This window comes from Anomaloglossus baeobatrachus, chromosome 2 (genome assembly GCF_048569485.1).
Source record: "Anomaloglossus baeobatrachus isolate aAnoBae1 chromosome 2, aAnoBae1.hap1, whole genome shotgun sequence".
Taxonomy (NCBI): Eukaryota; Metazoa; Chordata; class Amphibia; order Anura; family Aromobatidae; genus Anomaloglossus; species Anomaloglossus baeobatrachus.
Genome location: NC_134354.1, coordinates 776,804,279 through 776,823,468, shown reverse-complemented (window position 1 = coordinate 776,823,468; position 19,190 = coordinate 776,804,279). Strand labels below are relative to the sequence as shown.

General features: G+C 45.6%; 1 protein-coding gene across 1 annotated transcript in view; it reads right to left on the bottom strand.

Moving 5' to 3' along the window:
- The window catches only part of LOC142290038 (cyclic nucleotide-binding domain-containing protein 2-like), a 381,880-nt gene that overhangs the window by 201,532 nt on the left and 161,158 nt on the right, over positions 1-19,190 (bottom strand). Inside the window, exons 9-11 of the mRNA XM_075333985.1 lie at positions 13,656-13,801; positions 11,234-11,294; positions 1,220-1,280 (exon numbers count right to left, since the gene is read on the bottom strand). Coding sequence (XP_075190100.1) covers positions 1,220-1,280; positions 11,234-11,294; positions 13,656-13,801 — 268 coding nt within the window. The remainder of the gene's footprint in view (positions 1-1,219; positions 1,281-11,233; positions 11,295-13,655; positions 13,802-19,190) is intronic.

Sequence of the window (19,190 nt, the reverse complement as noted above, 5' to 3'; positions counted from 1 at the left end):
GGTGCTGCCGTGTCTCTGGCGTCACATTTTGTTGCTCCCACTCCCGATCCTCCACGGCGGCGTTCTTGTCGTCTTTCAGCAGCATATTTTGTGGGTAGAACATTTTTCAGTTCTGGGACTAAGTCCTGAACAGCTGCTAGTGGGCATGTGCAGGAAAACAATGCTGTTCCTAGGCTAAGTCTGGGAAAGGCCGTATTGAGCATGCTCACCACTTGGCAGCAGCTGATTGGTAGCGGGTGATGTCACCGCTGATGCGCTTCTCTCCCATTGGCTGAGGTGACATCACTGCTGACACGCTATCACCCTATTGGTAGCGGGTGATATCACCAATGACGCTCTGTAGCTCTATTGGCCGAGGTTCGGGCTGGCTATGGGTGCTGCCATCTTGTGGGCGGTGGCTAAGTTATAAAAAGCCATGTCCATGCATACAGTAGCCGTTGTTGCATGTGCTCTTGCTGAGTAGTGTTAGGTTTTGGCGCCGCTCTCGAGGTACCGAGAGGTAACACGTCCAATCACTAATGAGCACACACCTGGTCGATGCCTGAGCCTGTCTGTGTAACTCAGAAGCACCAAAAAAAACATAGTGTGGGTTGTGAATAGCATCAGATGACACTCAGCAAGTTTAGAGCCAAACACAATGTGACAGCTTTCTTATTGAGCTCAATGTATAAACAGTATTCACGAAGATCCCTAGCTCCCTCTAGTGGTGACTGCAGGCAACTAGGATTTTATCACTTTTCTCTATCTAATTTTGAAAACGATAAATTAAGAAATGAAGAAAATACATGTTTTCGTAATTTTATATTCTGAATGTAAATCTTCCCACTGAGTATACAATTAACTTGTTTTTTTTGCACTTCAAACCTATAATACATAAATCCCGAAAAGCCAGCCAATATAAAATAAATCCCCCACCTCCGCCATATAATAACCGGCCGTGCATTTTTATGTATTGAGCTTATCCTGTAATATTCATTGATTTTCTTAATGTGTCTATTTAAATCAGTTAGGACGGAGGCAAAACACATCGCACTATTGAATGGAAAAAGCATCCTGCTAATAAAGGAAGAAAAAAATCATTTCAAATGTCATAAAACTGCAATTTAAAGCTCTCGGTATGATACATCCCATAATGTGATGGAATTAAAATGCAATTTTGTCTGTGGTTAAATTATTTGTCCTCTTAAGATGCCGGTGTAATTGTTTATCCGGTACTTACAGGCGGTCTGCGGTGGCTGTGACTTTGGCGCGGTCATGGCTTTTAATACACGGACTGATCCCTGTAAGAGGAAAATTGGCATTAGAATAGAAAAATGACCGTGGCCCGTAAAGGGGAAATATCATCGGAAAATATTTCATTTTTTCTTATAGGCACATAAAATTGTTACTATTCTAACTTGTCTCTATATAGTTTACAGATGGGTGAAAATATTCATCTTAACAATTTTGAGAAGTATTTTTAGCAGAAGGGTGATAATTAGCTGTATTTCAAATTCATTTATTTATCGATCCTTCCATCCATCCATTTACCCATCCATCCAGCTATCCATCCATCCTCCCATCCATCTATCCTTCCATCCATCTATCCTCCCATCCATCTATCCTTCCATCGATCCTTCCATCCATCCATCTATCCATCCATCCTTCCATCCATCTATCCTCCCATCCATCTATCCATTCATCTATCCATCTATCCTTCCATCGATACTTCCATCCATCCATCCATCTATCCATCCATCCATCCATCCTTCCATCCATCTATCTATCCATCCATTTATCCATCCAGCTTTCCATTTATCCTTCCATCCATCATCTATCCTGCTATCATCTGTCCATCCATCTATCCATCCATCCATCCATTTATCCTTTCATCCATCCATTCATTCATCCATCTTTCCATCTATCCATTGATCTATTCATCCATCCATTTATACATCCATTTATCCATCCACCATCCATCCATGCTTCCATTGATCCTTCCATCCATGCATCCATCCATCTGTCCATCCATCAATCCATCTATCCTTCCATTGATCCTTCCATCCATGCATCCATCTATCCATCCATCTATCTATCCAACAATCCATCCTTTCATCCATCTATCCTTCCGTCCATCTATCCATCAATCCATCCATCAATCCATCAATCTATCTATCCATTTATCCATCCAGCTATCCATCTATCCTTCCATCCATCATCTATCCTGCTATCATCTATCCATCCATCTATCCATCTATCCATCCATTTATCCTTTCATCCATCCTTTCATCCATCCATTCATTCATCCATCTATCTTTCCATCTATCCATTTATCTATTCATCCATCCATTTATACATCCATTTATCCATCCATCCATGCTTCCATTGATCCTTCCATCCATGCATCCATCTGTCCATCCATCAATCCATCTATCCTTCCATTGATCCTTCCATCCATGCATCCATCTATCCATCCATCTATCTATCCAACAATCCATCCTTCCATCCATCTATCCTTCCGTCGATCCTTCCATCCATCTATCTATCCATCCATCCATCCATCTATCTATCCATTTATCCATCCAGCTATCCATCTATCCATCCATTTATCCTTTCATCTATCCATTTATCTATTCATCCATCCATTTATACATCCATTTATCCATCCATCCATTCTTCCGTTGATCCTTCCATCCATGCATCCATCCGTCCATCCATCCATCTGTCCATCCATCCATCCATCCATTTATCCTTCCTTGATCCTTCCATCCATCCAACCATCCATCCTTCCATCCATCCATCCATCTATCCTTCCGTCGATCCTTTCATCCATCCATCCATCCATCCATCCATCCATCTATCCATCCATCCATCCATCCATCCATCTATCCATCCATCCATCCATCCATCCATCTATCCATGTGTCAAATGCTGCTGCTAATCTCAGACAGGGGACACGTCATTCCATTGCCCGCTGATTTGTTGCGAGGAATCTGCTGTAGACCACTGTGCCTGTCATGACAATTTTCATGTGAGCGCCAGCATTTATCTTGACACCTTGATTTTCACTATACATAGCAGTGCTGATGCACTACTCTGTATCGTACAAAAAATGAAAAAACAAACGTTCAAATCACCCCCCCCTTTTGCCCCATTAAAAAGAAACCATTTAAAAAAAAATACACAAATTTAGCATCACTGCTTTTGAAAAAGTCCAATCTGTCAAAATATACAATAAATAAATCTGATCCGTAACCAGCGTAATGAGAAAAAAAATCAAGATGCCAAAATTATTCTTTTGGGCACCAGCAACATTGCAATAAAATGCAATAGAGATGATCCCAACATCAAATCAGTAAGAACGTCACCTCAGGGTGCAAAAAATAAGTCCTTATACCATTATACAAATCCCAAACCCTGAAAGCTTTATATGAGCCTTGGAAAATAGCAACACAAGCATTTTTTTTTTATTGTTTACAAATTTCAAATTTTTTTTCGACCACTTATATAAAAATAAAAAACTATACATGTTTGGTATCTGCGTACTTGTACTGATCTGGGGAATCATAATGCCAGGTCAGTTTTACCCTAAAGTAAACATGGTAAATAAAAAACCCAAGAACCAATTGAGATGCTGATACAATTGAAAGTGCGATCCTCAGCGAGGGACCCGCAAGACGGGGGTTGGGGGCCGATTTAGCGCTGGTACCAGGCTTCTCTGTCTCACGGGCTCCAAAGCGGCTGTGTGGCCTGCTGCCATTGGCAATACGCCTCCCTGCCATATGCGAGTGGGCCCCCTGGCGGTCCAGGGACCCGGCACTTGCCCAGGTGCGCCGGGTGCTGACGCTGGCCCTGGGCAAAATGAATGATGTCATTCAAAAGTACAACTCGTCCAGCAAAAAACAAATATGGCTATGGGGACTGAAAAATATAATATACGACACATTCTAGGGACAATGGTGGCACTATTTTTTAAAAAAAGAAAAAAATACCTTGTTCTTCTTTTCTTCTAGTCACCTACATTAACCCGATCATTTACCAAGAGGAATAGAAATAACAAAGCTCTTTGTTTTCAGATTGCTATATGTCGGTGCGTGAAGTCACTAAAATAAAGGCACTCGCTCGACAATGGGATGAATCTGCGGAGCTGAAGCTGGAACACCTCTGCTTTATAACATATTGTAAAGGAACGTAACAATGAAATAACAATTAGGCTCTTACAGAGCAGCCAACAAGCCCCGCAATCTACTTAAGAGTTCCCGAACAATGGGGCTATTGTTATTACACTCAACAATCCAGATACATTAATAATGCGGCAAATGTAAAAATATATCTACGATACAAAGCCTCCGCTTCTTATACACCATTCACTTGTGTAACCATTATTCAACAGCAAGAAAAACCTCAAATCTCTGCAACAATAAAAGAACCTGTTGGAAACCTGAATGCCCATCATACCCCCCCACCCCAAACCATTCATATGACTTTATAGCCCTTTAAAAGATAAGGCAGTCAATCCATTTATGATCCCAAAGTGGTGCTCCAGGAGCAAGAAATTGCATTTTGAAGCTTCATCTTTGGAGATGCACTTACAGCTTCTTAGCCTCATGTACAGTATATCATGAGTGTATCTTGTTTGGGGGAGAACCCAGACGAATCTGATGTCAGAAGGTCACAGTGCCTTGCTGCTGCCAGGTACACTACTGTTATTTTATAACATGTCCTTGCATGTGGTGATGTAAGAGTTAAGCACCCTTTTTTGCCTGGCTGCGGGCTGTAGCTTCCAATCTCAGGTGCGGCTCTTTGGGATCCATCCTTTTCATTATTTTAGTCATGTGATTTCATCACATGATGCCTGTGATAGAAACTGAATCCCACATTTCTATTTGGTCCACTTTGGAAGGAGCCAGCTCTGGAAGAAGTCTGTCGTGTTGTGTACAGCTGTAGTGTTTGCTGTACTGAAGTCACATGGAGTGCCTTTTCCTTACATGTCTATTTCCCCTGTTTGTATTCCTATCCTTGTGTTTCTGTATTGTGGTGGTGAGACAAGTGATCTCTTTGGCTTGCTCACTAGCCAGGGTTACTGCAGGGCCAGCTGAGGGCATAAGGTATCCGGCTCGGCGACAGATTGCAAGAACCTGTATAGGGATGGTACAGAACTCAGTAATTAACTTGAGATGAGTGCAGGAGGAGGTGTCATTTCACCCCTCATCCTCTTAGCAGGGATCTCCATTGTATCGTAACCCCTGTGTTCCCTATGTGTTGTAACATCTTCTTTGGGATTACCAGGTACTAGGTTAACCCTGCTAGTCACGTGCGTGATACTCCCCTGGCTGATTGACAGATTGTTAGATCTGGTACCCAGCAACTAACCTGTCACTCAGCCAGAGGAGGGTGCTGGAGGGTCAGAAATAGAGTGAGAGACTGAGAAGCTGTAAGTGCATCGTCACACCCCAGTGCAATTTCAAACAATTTCACATACAAAATGCGATTTCTTGCTCCTGGAGCAGTGCTTTGGGGTCATAAAAGGATCAACTGCCGTTTTTTTATAAAGGTTTACCCTAGGGATGATCGAATACCTCAAATATTCGGCTTCGCAAATATTTGACGAATACGTCGCCGCTAGTCGACTATTCGCGAATATTCGATGCGCAATGTAAGTCTATGGGAAACACAACTATTCGGAACTTATCGGGCTTCCCATAGACTTACATTGCACATCGAATATTTGCATAGCGGTGACCTATTCAACGGATATTCGCAAAGCCGAATATTTGAGGTTTTCGATCATCCCTAGTTTACACAATCATATAAATGGTTTGGTGAGTTTTTGACATGTATACTTTAGAGGGAACCAATCACCAGGATTTTCGTATATAACCTAAAGCCAGTGCTATACTGGCATGATCAGGCTGATTCTCTACAGACCTTTAATAGTGTCGCGGGCGGAGGGGCCGCGCTCGCTACGCTCGGGTCCGGGGCTGCTGCTGCTCGGTGGCTCGAGCGGTGGGCCAGACCCGGGGACTCGAGCAGCGCTCCTCGCCCACAAGTGAAAAGGGATGGTTTGTTTGGGGAGATAGTTCGTGACGCCACCCACGGGTCGTGGTGATAATGGGCACCACCGCTGCTGGTGACGGGGATCCCGGGAGCGATGGCAGGGAGCAGCAATGATGTTGTCCCCTCCGTGGGTAGGGGTTGGTGATCCCGGGGCCCGGTGGTGGTACGGGGAGGCAGGGTAGCTGGGGTGCAGGGTTGCGGAGGCAGCGCGGTGCCGGATGGCACTGTTGTACTCACTCAGGCACAGATTAACAGAGTCTCTGGTAAACCAAACGGCTGGATGGACGGGTCCCGCAGTCGGCTGCAGTGTCTTTGCTCTCCCCGGACAGGTTGATGGTGGCTGCCTTTCCCTGCACCGTTGTAGAATGTATTGACTCCGATGGTTTCCCACTGGTAGTCCGCTCCCCGGCATGTATGTACCGAAGGAGCCCCTTTTGCCCGCAGGCGCTAGCCCTTGGATCTCTAGCCTATGGCGGTGACTTTTTATCCTCAGTGTGTGGACGGTTGCCTTCTGTCGGGTCTTGAGTGTGAGGGAACCCCTGAGGTCCCGGTCACTATCTGATTTGACCGTTGTCGGCGGCTCCTAGCCTGGTCGGGGTCTGATGGCCCTACCTTTGTGCTTGGTTCAGATCTGCTCCCTGACTCGGTACCGGCGGGCCACCGCCCGTCCCCAGTCCTACGGTTCCGCTGACCTGCGCCAACTCCTGCAGACCACCACCACCATCTGCCGACCTTGCTGACTGTGCCTGGGCTCCGACCCAGACACTAACAGTTTCTCTATTCCACTTCTCCACTCCAAACGTAACTCAACTGACTCTCAACTTCACTGCTTCACTGAACTGTCTGCTTTTTCCTGCCTCCAGGCCTGTGAACTCCTCGGTGGGTGGGGTCAACCGCCTGGCTCCGCCCCACCTGGTGTGGACATCAGACCCTGGAGGAGGCAACAAGGATTTTGTTTGACTGTTGTTGACTACCCAGGGGAGGGGGTGTGTGTGATGTTGTGTTTGTGACTACCTGGCTAGTGCAGGGCGTCACATTCCCCCTTGGTGAAATGCAGACCGTCCGTGGGCTGCCCGCCATCACTGGTTTTATTTCTGAAAAATATAAGTTAACATTGGAAAAACATATAACATTAAGTATACTTTTAATTCTTCCCTTACGAGAGGTTTTCTCTTAAACGTTACTAACGGTATAAAACATTTTTATTAACAACGGATGGGTCCATGTTCCTCCGCTCCCCCACCCAAGCAACCTACAACTTGATGCTGCCCCTAAGAAACGGGCAGCACCCCTTTACCCCAGTCCTGGTCCAGGTCACCCGAGCGGGAACGGGTACGGTGTCTTGCACCCGGCTGTCATTTCAGGGGACCCCACGTCCAGGGGGACCCCTGACCCCTGGAGGATGGTCACCGGTCTTGGTGGTGACCGGACCCCAGCCTGCTCTGCTGCGGGTCCTTCCTCCAATCTGCCTCTCCGGAGGTGGCAACGGAATACAGCCCACAAACTATTTACAAGGCCACTGGTTCGTGGTTGGCCTGCAAGTTCTCAGCCTTGTCTCTGGAAGGGGGGTTAGTGGGAACACATAAAGTCCCCACGGGGACAACTTTTTTCTTTTACGGACGGCAATCAGGTTAGGTATTCGGGTAATTGGTGCTCATTCATTCAGTAAAAACTTAAAACAAGAACATGGTGCTGATGGTCCCAACGGGGACAACTGGGTTGCAACGGAGGACCGCTGCCTTTATTGCTCATTTCCGTACTCCTCGCTCGGCTCCAGGCGAAGAAATACGGGCTCCATCCCTTCCAGCACACGGCAGGTGCGACGGGGAAGGGCCGCCCGGCATCCATTGTCTCCACTCCGAGGGTTGTAGGTGGCCTCCACATCATACAAGCCGAAGACTCCTTCTTCCTCTGAGACAGGCTCTGTGTCAGCCCCTGAGCCACTGTCATCTGAGTCAAGGGGGCTGATGGCGGGATCCGGTAGGACATGTACGGTTTCCAGCTGAGCCCAGACCTGTGGCTCCTCAGTAGCAGGCGATTCGTCGTCGGTCGGTGCACAGAGGGCCGCCATCGGTTTTTCTGAGTTAACCGCTCCAGCATTTGGTTGGCCGGCGTCCTCTCGGGCCTCCGGGCCCTGGCGGGGCATCAGCGCGGACTCCGCCGTCCCCATCGGGGGCGGTGGGCTGAGCGGGACAGTAAGGGCGGCCAGCATGGGCGATGGAGCGGGCCCTTCAGGGGCCTGGGGTAGACCGGGTCCTTCAGCCGCAGCGGCCGGTCCCTCGGGGACATAAGGGCGTGAGTCACTCACCAGCTCCTCCAGCATGGCCTCTATTTCATGCGCCCGCATGACCGCAGCCAGCTCTTCCACTTCAGCGGTCCAGCGATCCAGCAGGTCACGCACCTGGGCCCGGTTACGACAGCACAGCAACATCACTTGGGCAGTCAGCCACTCCGCCGTCCCGGGCGCAGGCTCTGGGGACTCAGGCCTTTCAGATTTGGTGTACATACTGGCACGTGTGCTTCCAAGAACCGGATGTATAGCAGAGTCCTGGCATCCCTGCTCTTTATCCCTTCGGTTACATGGGAAACCGCTCGCTCTCCGACCCCCCCTTGGTTCTCTCCAGCATTTCCTCCTTCTGGGGGCGGGGCTTCACTTTCGCGCCCTCCCTGCTCGGGGAAGACGGCTCGAGCGGGAAATCTTCGCGCCCAAGATGGCGGAACTTCAAATTTTTCGGCCGGACGCTGCCGGCGGGGACTGCAAGACGCACTTCTACCGGTAGGTAGATTGGTTCTAATCCTGTTCGTGATGCCAAGTTGTCGGAGGAGGGGCTGCGCTTGCTATGCTCGGGTCCGGGGCTGCTGCTGCTACGGTGGCTCGAGCGGTGGGCCGGACCCGGGGACTCGAGCAGCACTCCTCGCCCACGAGTGAAAAGGGATGGTTTGTTTGGGGAGATAGTTCGTGACTCCACCCACGGGTCGTGGTGATAATGGGCACCACCGCTGCTGGTGACGGGGATCCCGGGAGCGATGGCAGGGAGCAGCTAGGATGTTGGTTCCCCCTCCGTGGGTAGGGGTTGGTGATCCCGGGGCCCGGTGGTGGTACAGGGAGGCAGGGTAGCTGGGGTGCAGGGTTGCGGAGGCAGCGTGGTGCGGTGCCGGATGGCACTGTTGTACTCACTCAGGCACAGATTCACAGAGTCTCTGGTAAACCAAACGGCTGGATGGACGGGTCCAGCAGCCGGCTGCAGTGTCTTTGCTCTCCCCGGACAGGTTGATGGTGGCTGTCTTTCCCTGCACCGTTGTAGAATGTATTGAATCCGATGGTTTCTCACTAGTAGTCCGCTCCCCAGAGTGTATATACCGAAGGAGCCCCTTTTGCCCGCAGGCGCTGGCCCTTAGATCTCTAGCCTATGGTGGTGGCTTTTTATCCTCACTGTGTGGACGGTTGCCTTCTGTCGGGTCTTGGGTGTGAAGGAACCCCTGAGGTCCCGGTCACTATCTGATTTGACCGTTGTCGGCGGCTCCTAGCCTGGTCGGGGTCTGATGGCTCTGCCTTTGTGCTTGGTTCAGATCTGCTCCCCGGCTCGGTACCGGCGGGCCACCGCCCGTCCCCGGTCCTACAGTTCCGCTGACCTGCGCCAACTCCTGTAGAAGGCCACCATCGTCTGCCGACCTTGCTGACAGTGCCTGGGCTCCGACCCAGACACTAACAGTTTCTCTATTCCACTTCTCCACTTCAAACTTAACTCAACTGACTCTCAACTTCACTGCTTCACTCAACTGTCTGCTTTTTCCCGCCTCCAGGCCTGTGAACTCCTCGGTGGGTGGGGCTAACTGCCTGGCTCCGCCCCACCTGGTGTGGACATCAGACCCTGGAGGAGGCAACAAGGATTTTGTTTGACTGTTGTTGACTACCCAGGGGAGGGGGTGTGTGTGATGTTGTGTTTGTGACTACCTGGCTAGTCCAGGGCGTCACAATAGTCAGCTAGAATGTATAGGTTTTGCAATCCAAGAAAGTAAAGTTTATAAAATTGGCAGCTTCTTGAGTGACAGCAGCTGAGGATCAGATAATATCTCGGGGGGTATTCATAGTTATCCCCTCCCCTGTTAGAATTAGCATAAGTATTAAATAACTGACCTAGCAGGCCCTGTGGTGAGGTCATACCCATGTAACCAGAAGGGGCGAGGCGTCAGCCAACAAAGCTGATATCAGGAAACAACATTTTTCTGTTGGCTGAGGCCTCACCCCTTCTGGTCACATGGGTGTGACCTCAGCACAGGTCCTGCTAGGTCGATTGTATAATACTTATGATAATTCTAACAAGGGAGGGGATAACTATGCTAAGTTATGGGACATTACAACAAGATGAGATCCAGGATGGGGACATTACTAGAAGAAGAGGTCCAGAATGGGTACATTACTACAAAATGGGGACATTATTACAAGAAGGTACTAGGATAGGGGACATTACAACAGGATGAGGACCAGGATGTGGACATTACTAGAAGAAGAGGGCCAGGATGGGCACATTACTACAAAATAGGGACCAGGATGGGGACATTACTACAATAAAGGGACAAGGCTGTATGAACATTACTACAAGATTGGGACAATATTACAAGAAGGTTCTGGGATAGGGGACTTTACAACAGGATGAGGACCAAGATGCGGACATTACTAGAAGAGGGCCAGGATGGGGACATTACTACAACAAGGTGCTAGGATAGGGGACATTACAACAAGATGAGGACCAGGATGGGGACATTACTAGAAGAAGAAGGCCAGCATGGGGATATTACTACAAAATGGGGACATTATTACAAGAAGAGGACAAGTATGGAGACATTAGTACAAGAAGCAGACCAGGATAGAGGACATTGCAATAAGATGGGGACCAGGATAGGGGACATTACAACGTACTAGAATGGGGACAATACTAGAAGGTGATGTCCATTATAACAGGGCATTATTACAGGACAAGGGACATTATTACAGCATGGTGGGTTATTATTACAGGACGAGGACTAGGATAAAGACATTACTACAAGGGACCAGGATAGGGGACATTACTACAAGATATTGACCAGGATGGGGACATTATTACAGTATGGTGGGTTATTATTATAGGATGGGAACTAGGATAAAGACATTACTACAAGGGGTGTACAAACACAACTACATACTTGGTTCACTTACACTTTTGATCACATAGATTTTCGAAGATGTCTTGGAGTCCTTTGTAATAACGATACCTGGCCTGTAACAAAAAAATAGAAAAAAATATTTTAGAAACTAATTTTAAGTGGTTAATATAGAAAGAACTCTGCACACAAAATACAAGGCCATATACATCTGCTTCATCCCTTATTTTAGTTTTGTGGTATCAAAGAATTGAACAATTTTGGCAGGAGGGGCATTCCTGAACATTTTCAAAACATTTCAAATTATTTGGCTCTCTTTGGCCAACACTGGCCTTTATTTACAAAGTGTACAGCCTTAGAAAAGGAGGTGGTACAGCCTATTGCAACAAAACAAGTATATACCACCCCAAGAAAAGAATCTACCCCCATGAAACAAGTTTCTACTGCCACAAGACAAGTATCTATCACCATGAGACAAGAGTCTACCTCCACAAGTATCTCTCGCCATGAGAGAAGTATCTACCGTCACGAGACAAGCTTCTACGGCTGCAAGACAAGTATCTACCACCACGAGACAAGAATACCCCCATAAGATAAGTATCTATCTCCAAAAGACAAGTATCTACCACTACAAGTATCTAGCTCCACGAAACATGCTTCTACTGCTGCAAGACAAGTATCTACCGCCATGAGATAGGAATTTACAACCACAAGACAAGTATCTACCTCCACGAAACAAGTATCTACCGTCATAAGACAAGTGTCTACCACCACAAGACAAGTATCTACTGCCACAAGACAAGTATCTGCCACCACAAGACTATTATCTACCATCACAAGACAAGTATCAACCACCATGAGACAAGTATCTAACACCACAAGACAAGTATGTGCCACCACAAGAAAAGTACATACCACCAGAAGACAAGTATTTACCACCATGAGACAAGTATCTATCTCTACAAGTATCTACTGCTACAAGACATGTATCTATCACTACAAGTATCTGCTACCACAAGACAAGTATGTACCACTACAAGACAAGTATCTACCACCACAAGACAAGGTTTTACTGCCACAAGACAAGTATCTACCACTACAAAACAAGTATGTACCGTCACAAGACAACTATCTACCACCATGAGACATGTATTTACCGCTACTAGTCAAGCCACCACGAGAAAAGTATCTACCGCCACAAGACAAGTGTCTACCCCATAAGACAAGTCTCTACCGCTACAAGAGAAGTATATACTGCCACAAGACAAGTACTGTATTTACCACCACAAGACAAGTATCTGCCACTACAAGACAAGTATCTACCACCATGAGACAACTGTCTTATCGCCACAAGAAGTCTATCTACTACCACAAGACAAGTATCTGCCACCACAAGACAATTATCTACCATCGCAAGACAAGTACTTACTGCCACAAGACAAGTACCTACCACCACAAGACAAATATCTACCACCGCAAGACAATTATCTATCGCTACAAGACAACTATCTACTGCCACAAGACAATTATCTATCGCTACAAGACAACTATCTACTGCCACAAGACAAGTATATACTGCCACAAGACAATTTTTTACCACCACAAGACAAGTATCTGCCACTACAAGACAAGTACCTACCGCCACAAGACAAATATCTACCACCGCAAGACAATTATCTATCGCTACAAGACAACTATCTACTGCCACAAGACAAGTATATACTGCCACAAGACAATTTTTTACCACCACAAGACAAGTACCTACCCCCACAAGACAAGTATCTACCGCCATAAGACAAGTATCTACCACCACAAGATAAGTATGTGCCACCACAAGAAAAGTACATACCACGACAAGACAAGTATTTACCACTCTGAGACAAGTATCTACCGTTACAAGACAAGTATCTACTGCTAAAAGTCAAGTATTTACTGCCACAAGACAAGTATCTACCACCACAAGACAAGTATCTATCACCATAAGACAAGTATGTGCCACCACAAGAAAAGTACATACCTCCACAAGACAAGTATTTACCACCATGAGACAAGTATTTACCGCAAAATACAATTATCTACCGCTACAAGTATCTACCGCTACAAGACAAGTATATACAGCTACGAGAGACGTAATTACCACCACAAGTATTTACCACCACAAAATAAGTGAATAGAATGGTGCACCCTATGACAGCGAGTGTTAAATGTAACACACAGCCATTACCTGCCGTGAATGGAGCGATCACACGTACAGAACTTTACCATTTGAAGCTCAGTTTTAGAAAACCAATAGATGCTTCATGTCATGAGCAGAAGACCTTATTGGCTCAGGTATTTTTTTCATTTTTGCAGGTTAGGCTTTGGTGAAATGGATCGGAATAAATTGTTTTGGAAAATGGTCCTGTGTTGAGATCCCTGCACCCTGCTCCTGCACTTTTTTAGTCCATTATTTCAATACATTGCTTTTAGTTACAGACCTGTAGAAGGTGTGGACACAGATCCTGGGGTTATTGTAAGGAAGCTTATGAACAGGCCATCCATTAAGAACATCAATGCTTTCCAACAAATGTATATAATCGGGTCCTTCTTGGCATTCACTGCTCAGGAAAATGTTCAGGAAATCCTAATAAAAGTAAAAAGTGGATATTTCAGAAGCAAGAAGAATCGATAAAACCTGGAAAAGTTTCAAAATGTGTTACTACAGACTGAAATATTGCCCACACTTCCAATGACGGTGGGGTCAATGTGGGCTGGTAAGTGACAGAGTCATAGTGGGCACCTTGTCTACTTCATCCTTGTCTTGACAAACCTAGAAATATTTATCAAGTTCAACCTTTGTCTTGCCAAGTCAGAAGGTCTTATCAAATTTTCCTTGTTTTGAGATCATTGCAGGTATCAATCATGGAAAATAATATGAGGCTCCAAGTTAAAGGCAAAAACTATGGAGTTCTGGAAGAGTTGATAAGTCTTCCAGGTTTTCTGAAAAAGCAGTAGTCCCTGAATATTTTCTCTACATGTCCACATAATGCTACATCATGAGACTAAAGGGGCTGTTACACGCAGCGATATCGCTTACCAGCGTACCCGCCCCCGTCGTTTGTGCGTCACGGGTAAATCGCTGCCTGTGGCAAACAATATAACTAACACCCGTTACACATACTTACCTGCCTAGCGATGTCGCTGTGGCTGGCGAACCGCCTCCTTTCTAAGGGGGCGGTTCGTTCGGCATCAGCGTGGCGTCACTAAGCGGCAGCCCAATAGAAGCGGAGGGGTGGAGATGAGCGGCTGTAACATCCCGTCCACCTCCTTCTTTCCTCATTGTGGGCGGCCGCATGTACGGTGATGTTCCTCATTCCTGCGGTGTCACACATAGCGATGTGTGGTGCCGCAGGAACAACGAACAACCTGCGTCCTGCAACAGCAACGATATTCGGAAAAGGAACGACATGTCAACGATCAACGATTAGGTAAGTAATTTTGATCGTTAATGGTCGTTCCTCGTTTCACATGCAACGACGTTGCTAATGAGGCTGGATGTGCGTCACGAATTCCGTGACCCCAACAACATCTCGTTAGCGGTGTCGTTGCGTGTAAAGCCCACTTTAGACATTGTATCCAGGCTCAAATTCAGAAAATGGGAATAGGATGTTGAATGGGTCTGAGAAAGTAACAAAACTAACTAATTCCCTGAAGGAGAAATTCTAAAAGTTGGCATGAATAGTCAATGGTTCAAATCTTAATAGAATGATCCACTATGGGTCACCCTGTGGTTCATCATCTCATTGAGTCTGCCACAGTGAGGTCCCCTTCTCTGCAGAGTTTCTGAATTTTGACTAATATTTAACGCCTCCTATGAGGTCCCCTCCACTGCAGAGGCTCTGTACTTTGACTCATATTTCCCTCCTCATATGAGGTCCTCTCCTCTTCAGAGCCTCTCCACTTTGACTCATATTTCCTGGCTCCTATGAGTTCACCTAATCTACAGTCTCTGCACTATGACTCCTATTTTGCTCCTCCTATGAGTTCCCCTCCTCTGCAGAGCCCCTGTACTGACTCATATTTCCTGCCTCCTATGAGGTTTCTTCCTCTGCAGAGCCTCTACAGTTTGACTCATATTTCCCTCCTCCTATGAGGTTCTCTCCTCTGCAGAGCCTCTGCACTTTGACTCATATTTCCCTCCTCCTATGAGGTTCTCTCCTCTGCAGAGCCTTTACACTATGACTCATATTTCCCCCTCCTATGAGGTCCCTTCCTCTGCAGAGTCTCTGCACTTTGACTCATATTTCCCCGTCCTATGAGGTTCCCTCCTCTGCAGTGCCTCTGCACTTTGCCTATATTTCTGTCCTCCTATGAAGTCCCCTCCTCTGCAGAACCTCTGCACTTTGTCTCATATTTCCTGCCTCCTATGATGTCCCCTCCTCTGCAGAGCCTCTGCACTTTGTCTCATATTTCCTGCCTCCTATGATGTCCCCTCCTCTGCAGAGCCTCTGCACTTTGTCTCATATTTCCTGCCTCCTATGATGTCCCCTCCTCTGCAGAGCCTCTGCACTTTTTATCTCATATTTCCCTCCTCCTATGAGGTCCATTGCTCTGCAGAGGCTCTGCACTTTCACTTATTGTATATTTCTCTCCTCCTATGAAGTTCATAGCCTTTTTATAGATGAGACAATGCTTCTAGGAACTGTAGAAAAAAAATAAATCGCAGCATTCTCCAGTACCTGCAAAGTGAATGAAACTTCTGAAATCTAACGCTTATTTCTTGTTTGCAGATATGATCTTTCAAAATGTTTTTTTTTTTCAAATTTCCAACAATCTGTTCAAAAGAACAGGGGAAAAAATGCATTTACAAATGTATTAAAAGCGCAATGAAAAAAAAGCGCAGATTTTCCTAGCGTTTTTCCTGCCAAAACTATGGGGTTTTGGAAAAATCAGCTGCAGATGCTGTAAGCGTGCACAGACCATATGTTGATACAATTTAATAAAAGTTGCCAAAAAAGTGAATAAAATAGGACAAAAGTGCAAAAACAAAAATTGGTGATGGCGGTAAGGGGTTAAGGGGTTGACCCAGTCTGAGCAGCTGCGGCAGCAGATTACAGAATGAGTATGCTCAGGATCTATGAAGGACATGGATTCCTGGAACTGAAGGTTTACAGAATATTCATTCCTTTTTTTTCCAGTGGAAAATATAATGATGAGCTAAGTCAATTGTAAAACATTATGGTGATAATCAATCTCTCGTATTCTACAACATTTGCAGAAATTACTCTTTCTTTCTGAATATATTTTATCATTAATCACTTGGCAGGACTGAAATTGGTACCATAATGAATAATCAGAACATCATATTAAAATTATGCCGTGAATTACTGCGCTCATATATTGCTCAATGTAAACTAAGGAGGATTTCATTACACACTGCGTGATTTATTTTTTGCGCATTGTGAAAATTAGAAATACCACGTAGGAAAGCGAAGGCACGCGATGTTGCTTTCGCTGCTGACAAGTAACCGAGACAGTAATTAACCGATTCTGCCTGAATACTGATGCGCCAAAGTTATGACTGAAAGGTAATTTTAATAGCTGTACTTTTCAATATTTTTCACTTTTTTTTTCTTTTTCTTACTGTTTGCAAATAGAGATAATCACCGGTATAAATTAAGAAGGTTTTCAATTTTTTTTTTCGTTGGTCTTTTCAAGATAGGGACACATGTGCCATTCAGGCACACCATGCAATTGCTATAGGGATCATGGAAATAGGGCAAAAGTGGGTGATTTGAATTTTTGTGGAGTTGTTTTTATGTTTCTCATTTTTAAAAAGTTTTTCTTTTACTTTTTGCTGGATTCAATAGTTCACTTAGGGGATGTCATGGTGCATACATCCTCTCCCCGGGGGTCTTAGGTCTCATGGGAGGAGCTTGTTCCATCCTGCCTCTTTCCGGAGGTCCTACCTCCAAGATGCCGCTGTCAAGGTAGAGATTTGGGTAAAGATAGCTAATGGTATCTTCATACAGGGTATCCAGAGACCGGTGCCGTATTAGCTATATATCAGAGCCGATATTAATTAATTAATTGTATCAGACAATGAATACATAAGACATGTTCTCCTTGAGCCAGCGTCACCAACTGAACTTGTGTATTTGGAAAAGACTTAATTATACAGAATGCACCTTCGGCCTTGAAAATAATACACAGAGTTTAAGGGAGCGTTCAACTCATCAATTTCTCCTAGCATGTTATGAAACACATCTTTGTTCGTTGTACATTCTTTCTGTGTGAAGACTACTGATAAGACTTTTACTCATCATTAGAAAACTTCCATTGTTTGTACATCTGTTCACTTATTCTTGGTAACCCCTTCATAACTATACAGCTTTCAATTATATTATAGGTCTGTGCAATTGCTACATAGACATACAGATAATTATGCTACTACATCTATATTTTGATACAAAGTATAGCTTAGGCCACCTCCACACTGCCAGTAATAGTTACTGCTTTGCAGCATGCTACCGGTTCCCATGAGTCTGACCCGGATCCGTCCCATTTCCCAGCTACCTCTTCCTGAACTGTGTCCTCCCTGAACCGCTTGTCCTTCCTGTCCTCCTTACCCTAGTTCCATCCTTTGTCTCCTTAGGTCTGTCTATCTAACCCCCGGTCCCGTCCCATGTCTCCACCTCCTCTGTACGTACTTTCATCTCTCGGCTACTGACTTTGTTTATGATCCCCAACTTTGGCTTTGTTTTGCCCTTCTACTTCCAACATTACTTCCTGGCTTTTGACCTCTTGCTTCCACCTGTTAACGGCTTGCTTTCTCCGCGCTACTGACAAGACATCTTGATATAGACTTTGGTAGCTGACTATTCTTTCGTGTGCACTATCGCCCTCTTGTGGGTTGTTGGCTAACTGCATGTTGGAGCTGCCTCTCCAAGTTGCTTCTGTGCCCCCCACAAGCGGAGCATGACAGGGGACTTGAAACTGCGATCATTCGATCACTTGTTCTATACATACAGTTAGGTCCAGAAATATTTGGACAGTGACACAATTTTCGCGAGTTGGGCTCTGCATGCCACCACATTGGATTTGAAATGAAACCTCTACAACAGAATTCAAGTGCAGATTGTAACGTTTAATTTGAAGGTTTGAACAAAAATATCTGATAGAAATTGTAGGAATTGTCACATTTCTTTACAAACACTCCACATTTTAGGAGGTCAAAAGTAATTGGACAAATAAACCAAACCCAAACAAAATATTTTTATTTTCAATATTTTGTTGCGAATCCTTTGGAGGCAATCACTGCCTTAAGTCTGGAACCCATGGACATCACCAAACGCTGGGTTTCCTCCTTCTTAATGCTTTGCCAGGCCTTTACAGCCGCAGCCTTCAGGTCTTGCTTGTTTGTGGGTCTTTCCGTCTTAAGTCTGGATTTGAGCAAGTGAAATGCATGCTCAATTGGGTTAAGATCTGGTGATTGACTTGGCCATTGCAGAATGTTCCACTTTTTTGCACTCATGAACTCCTGGGTAGCTTTTGCTGTATGCTTGGGGTCATTGTCCATCTGTACTATGAAGCGCCGTCCGATCAACTTTGCGGCATTTGGCTGAATCTGGGCTGAAAGTATATCCCGGTACACTTCAGAATTCATCCGGCTACTCTTGTCTGCTGTTATGTCATCAATAAACACAAGTGACCCAGTGCCATTGAAAGCCATGCATGCCCATGCCATCACGTTGCCTCCACCATGTTTTACAGAGGATGTGGTGTGCCTTGGATCATGTGCCGTTCCCTTTCTTCTCCAAACTTTTATCTTCCCATCATTCTGGTACAGGTTGATCTTTGTCTCATCTGTCCATAGAATACTTTTCCAGAACTGAGCTGGCTTCATGAGGTGTTTTTCAGCAAATGTAACTCTGGCCTGTCTATTTTTGGAATTGATGAATGGTTTGCATCTAGATGTGAACCCTTTGTATTTACTTTCATGGAGTCTTCTCTTTACTGTTGACTTAGAGACA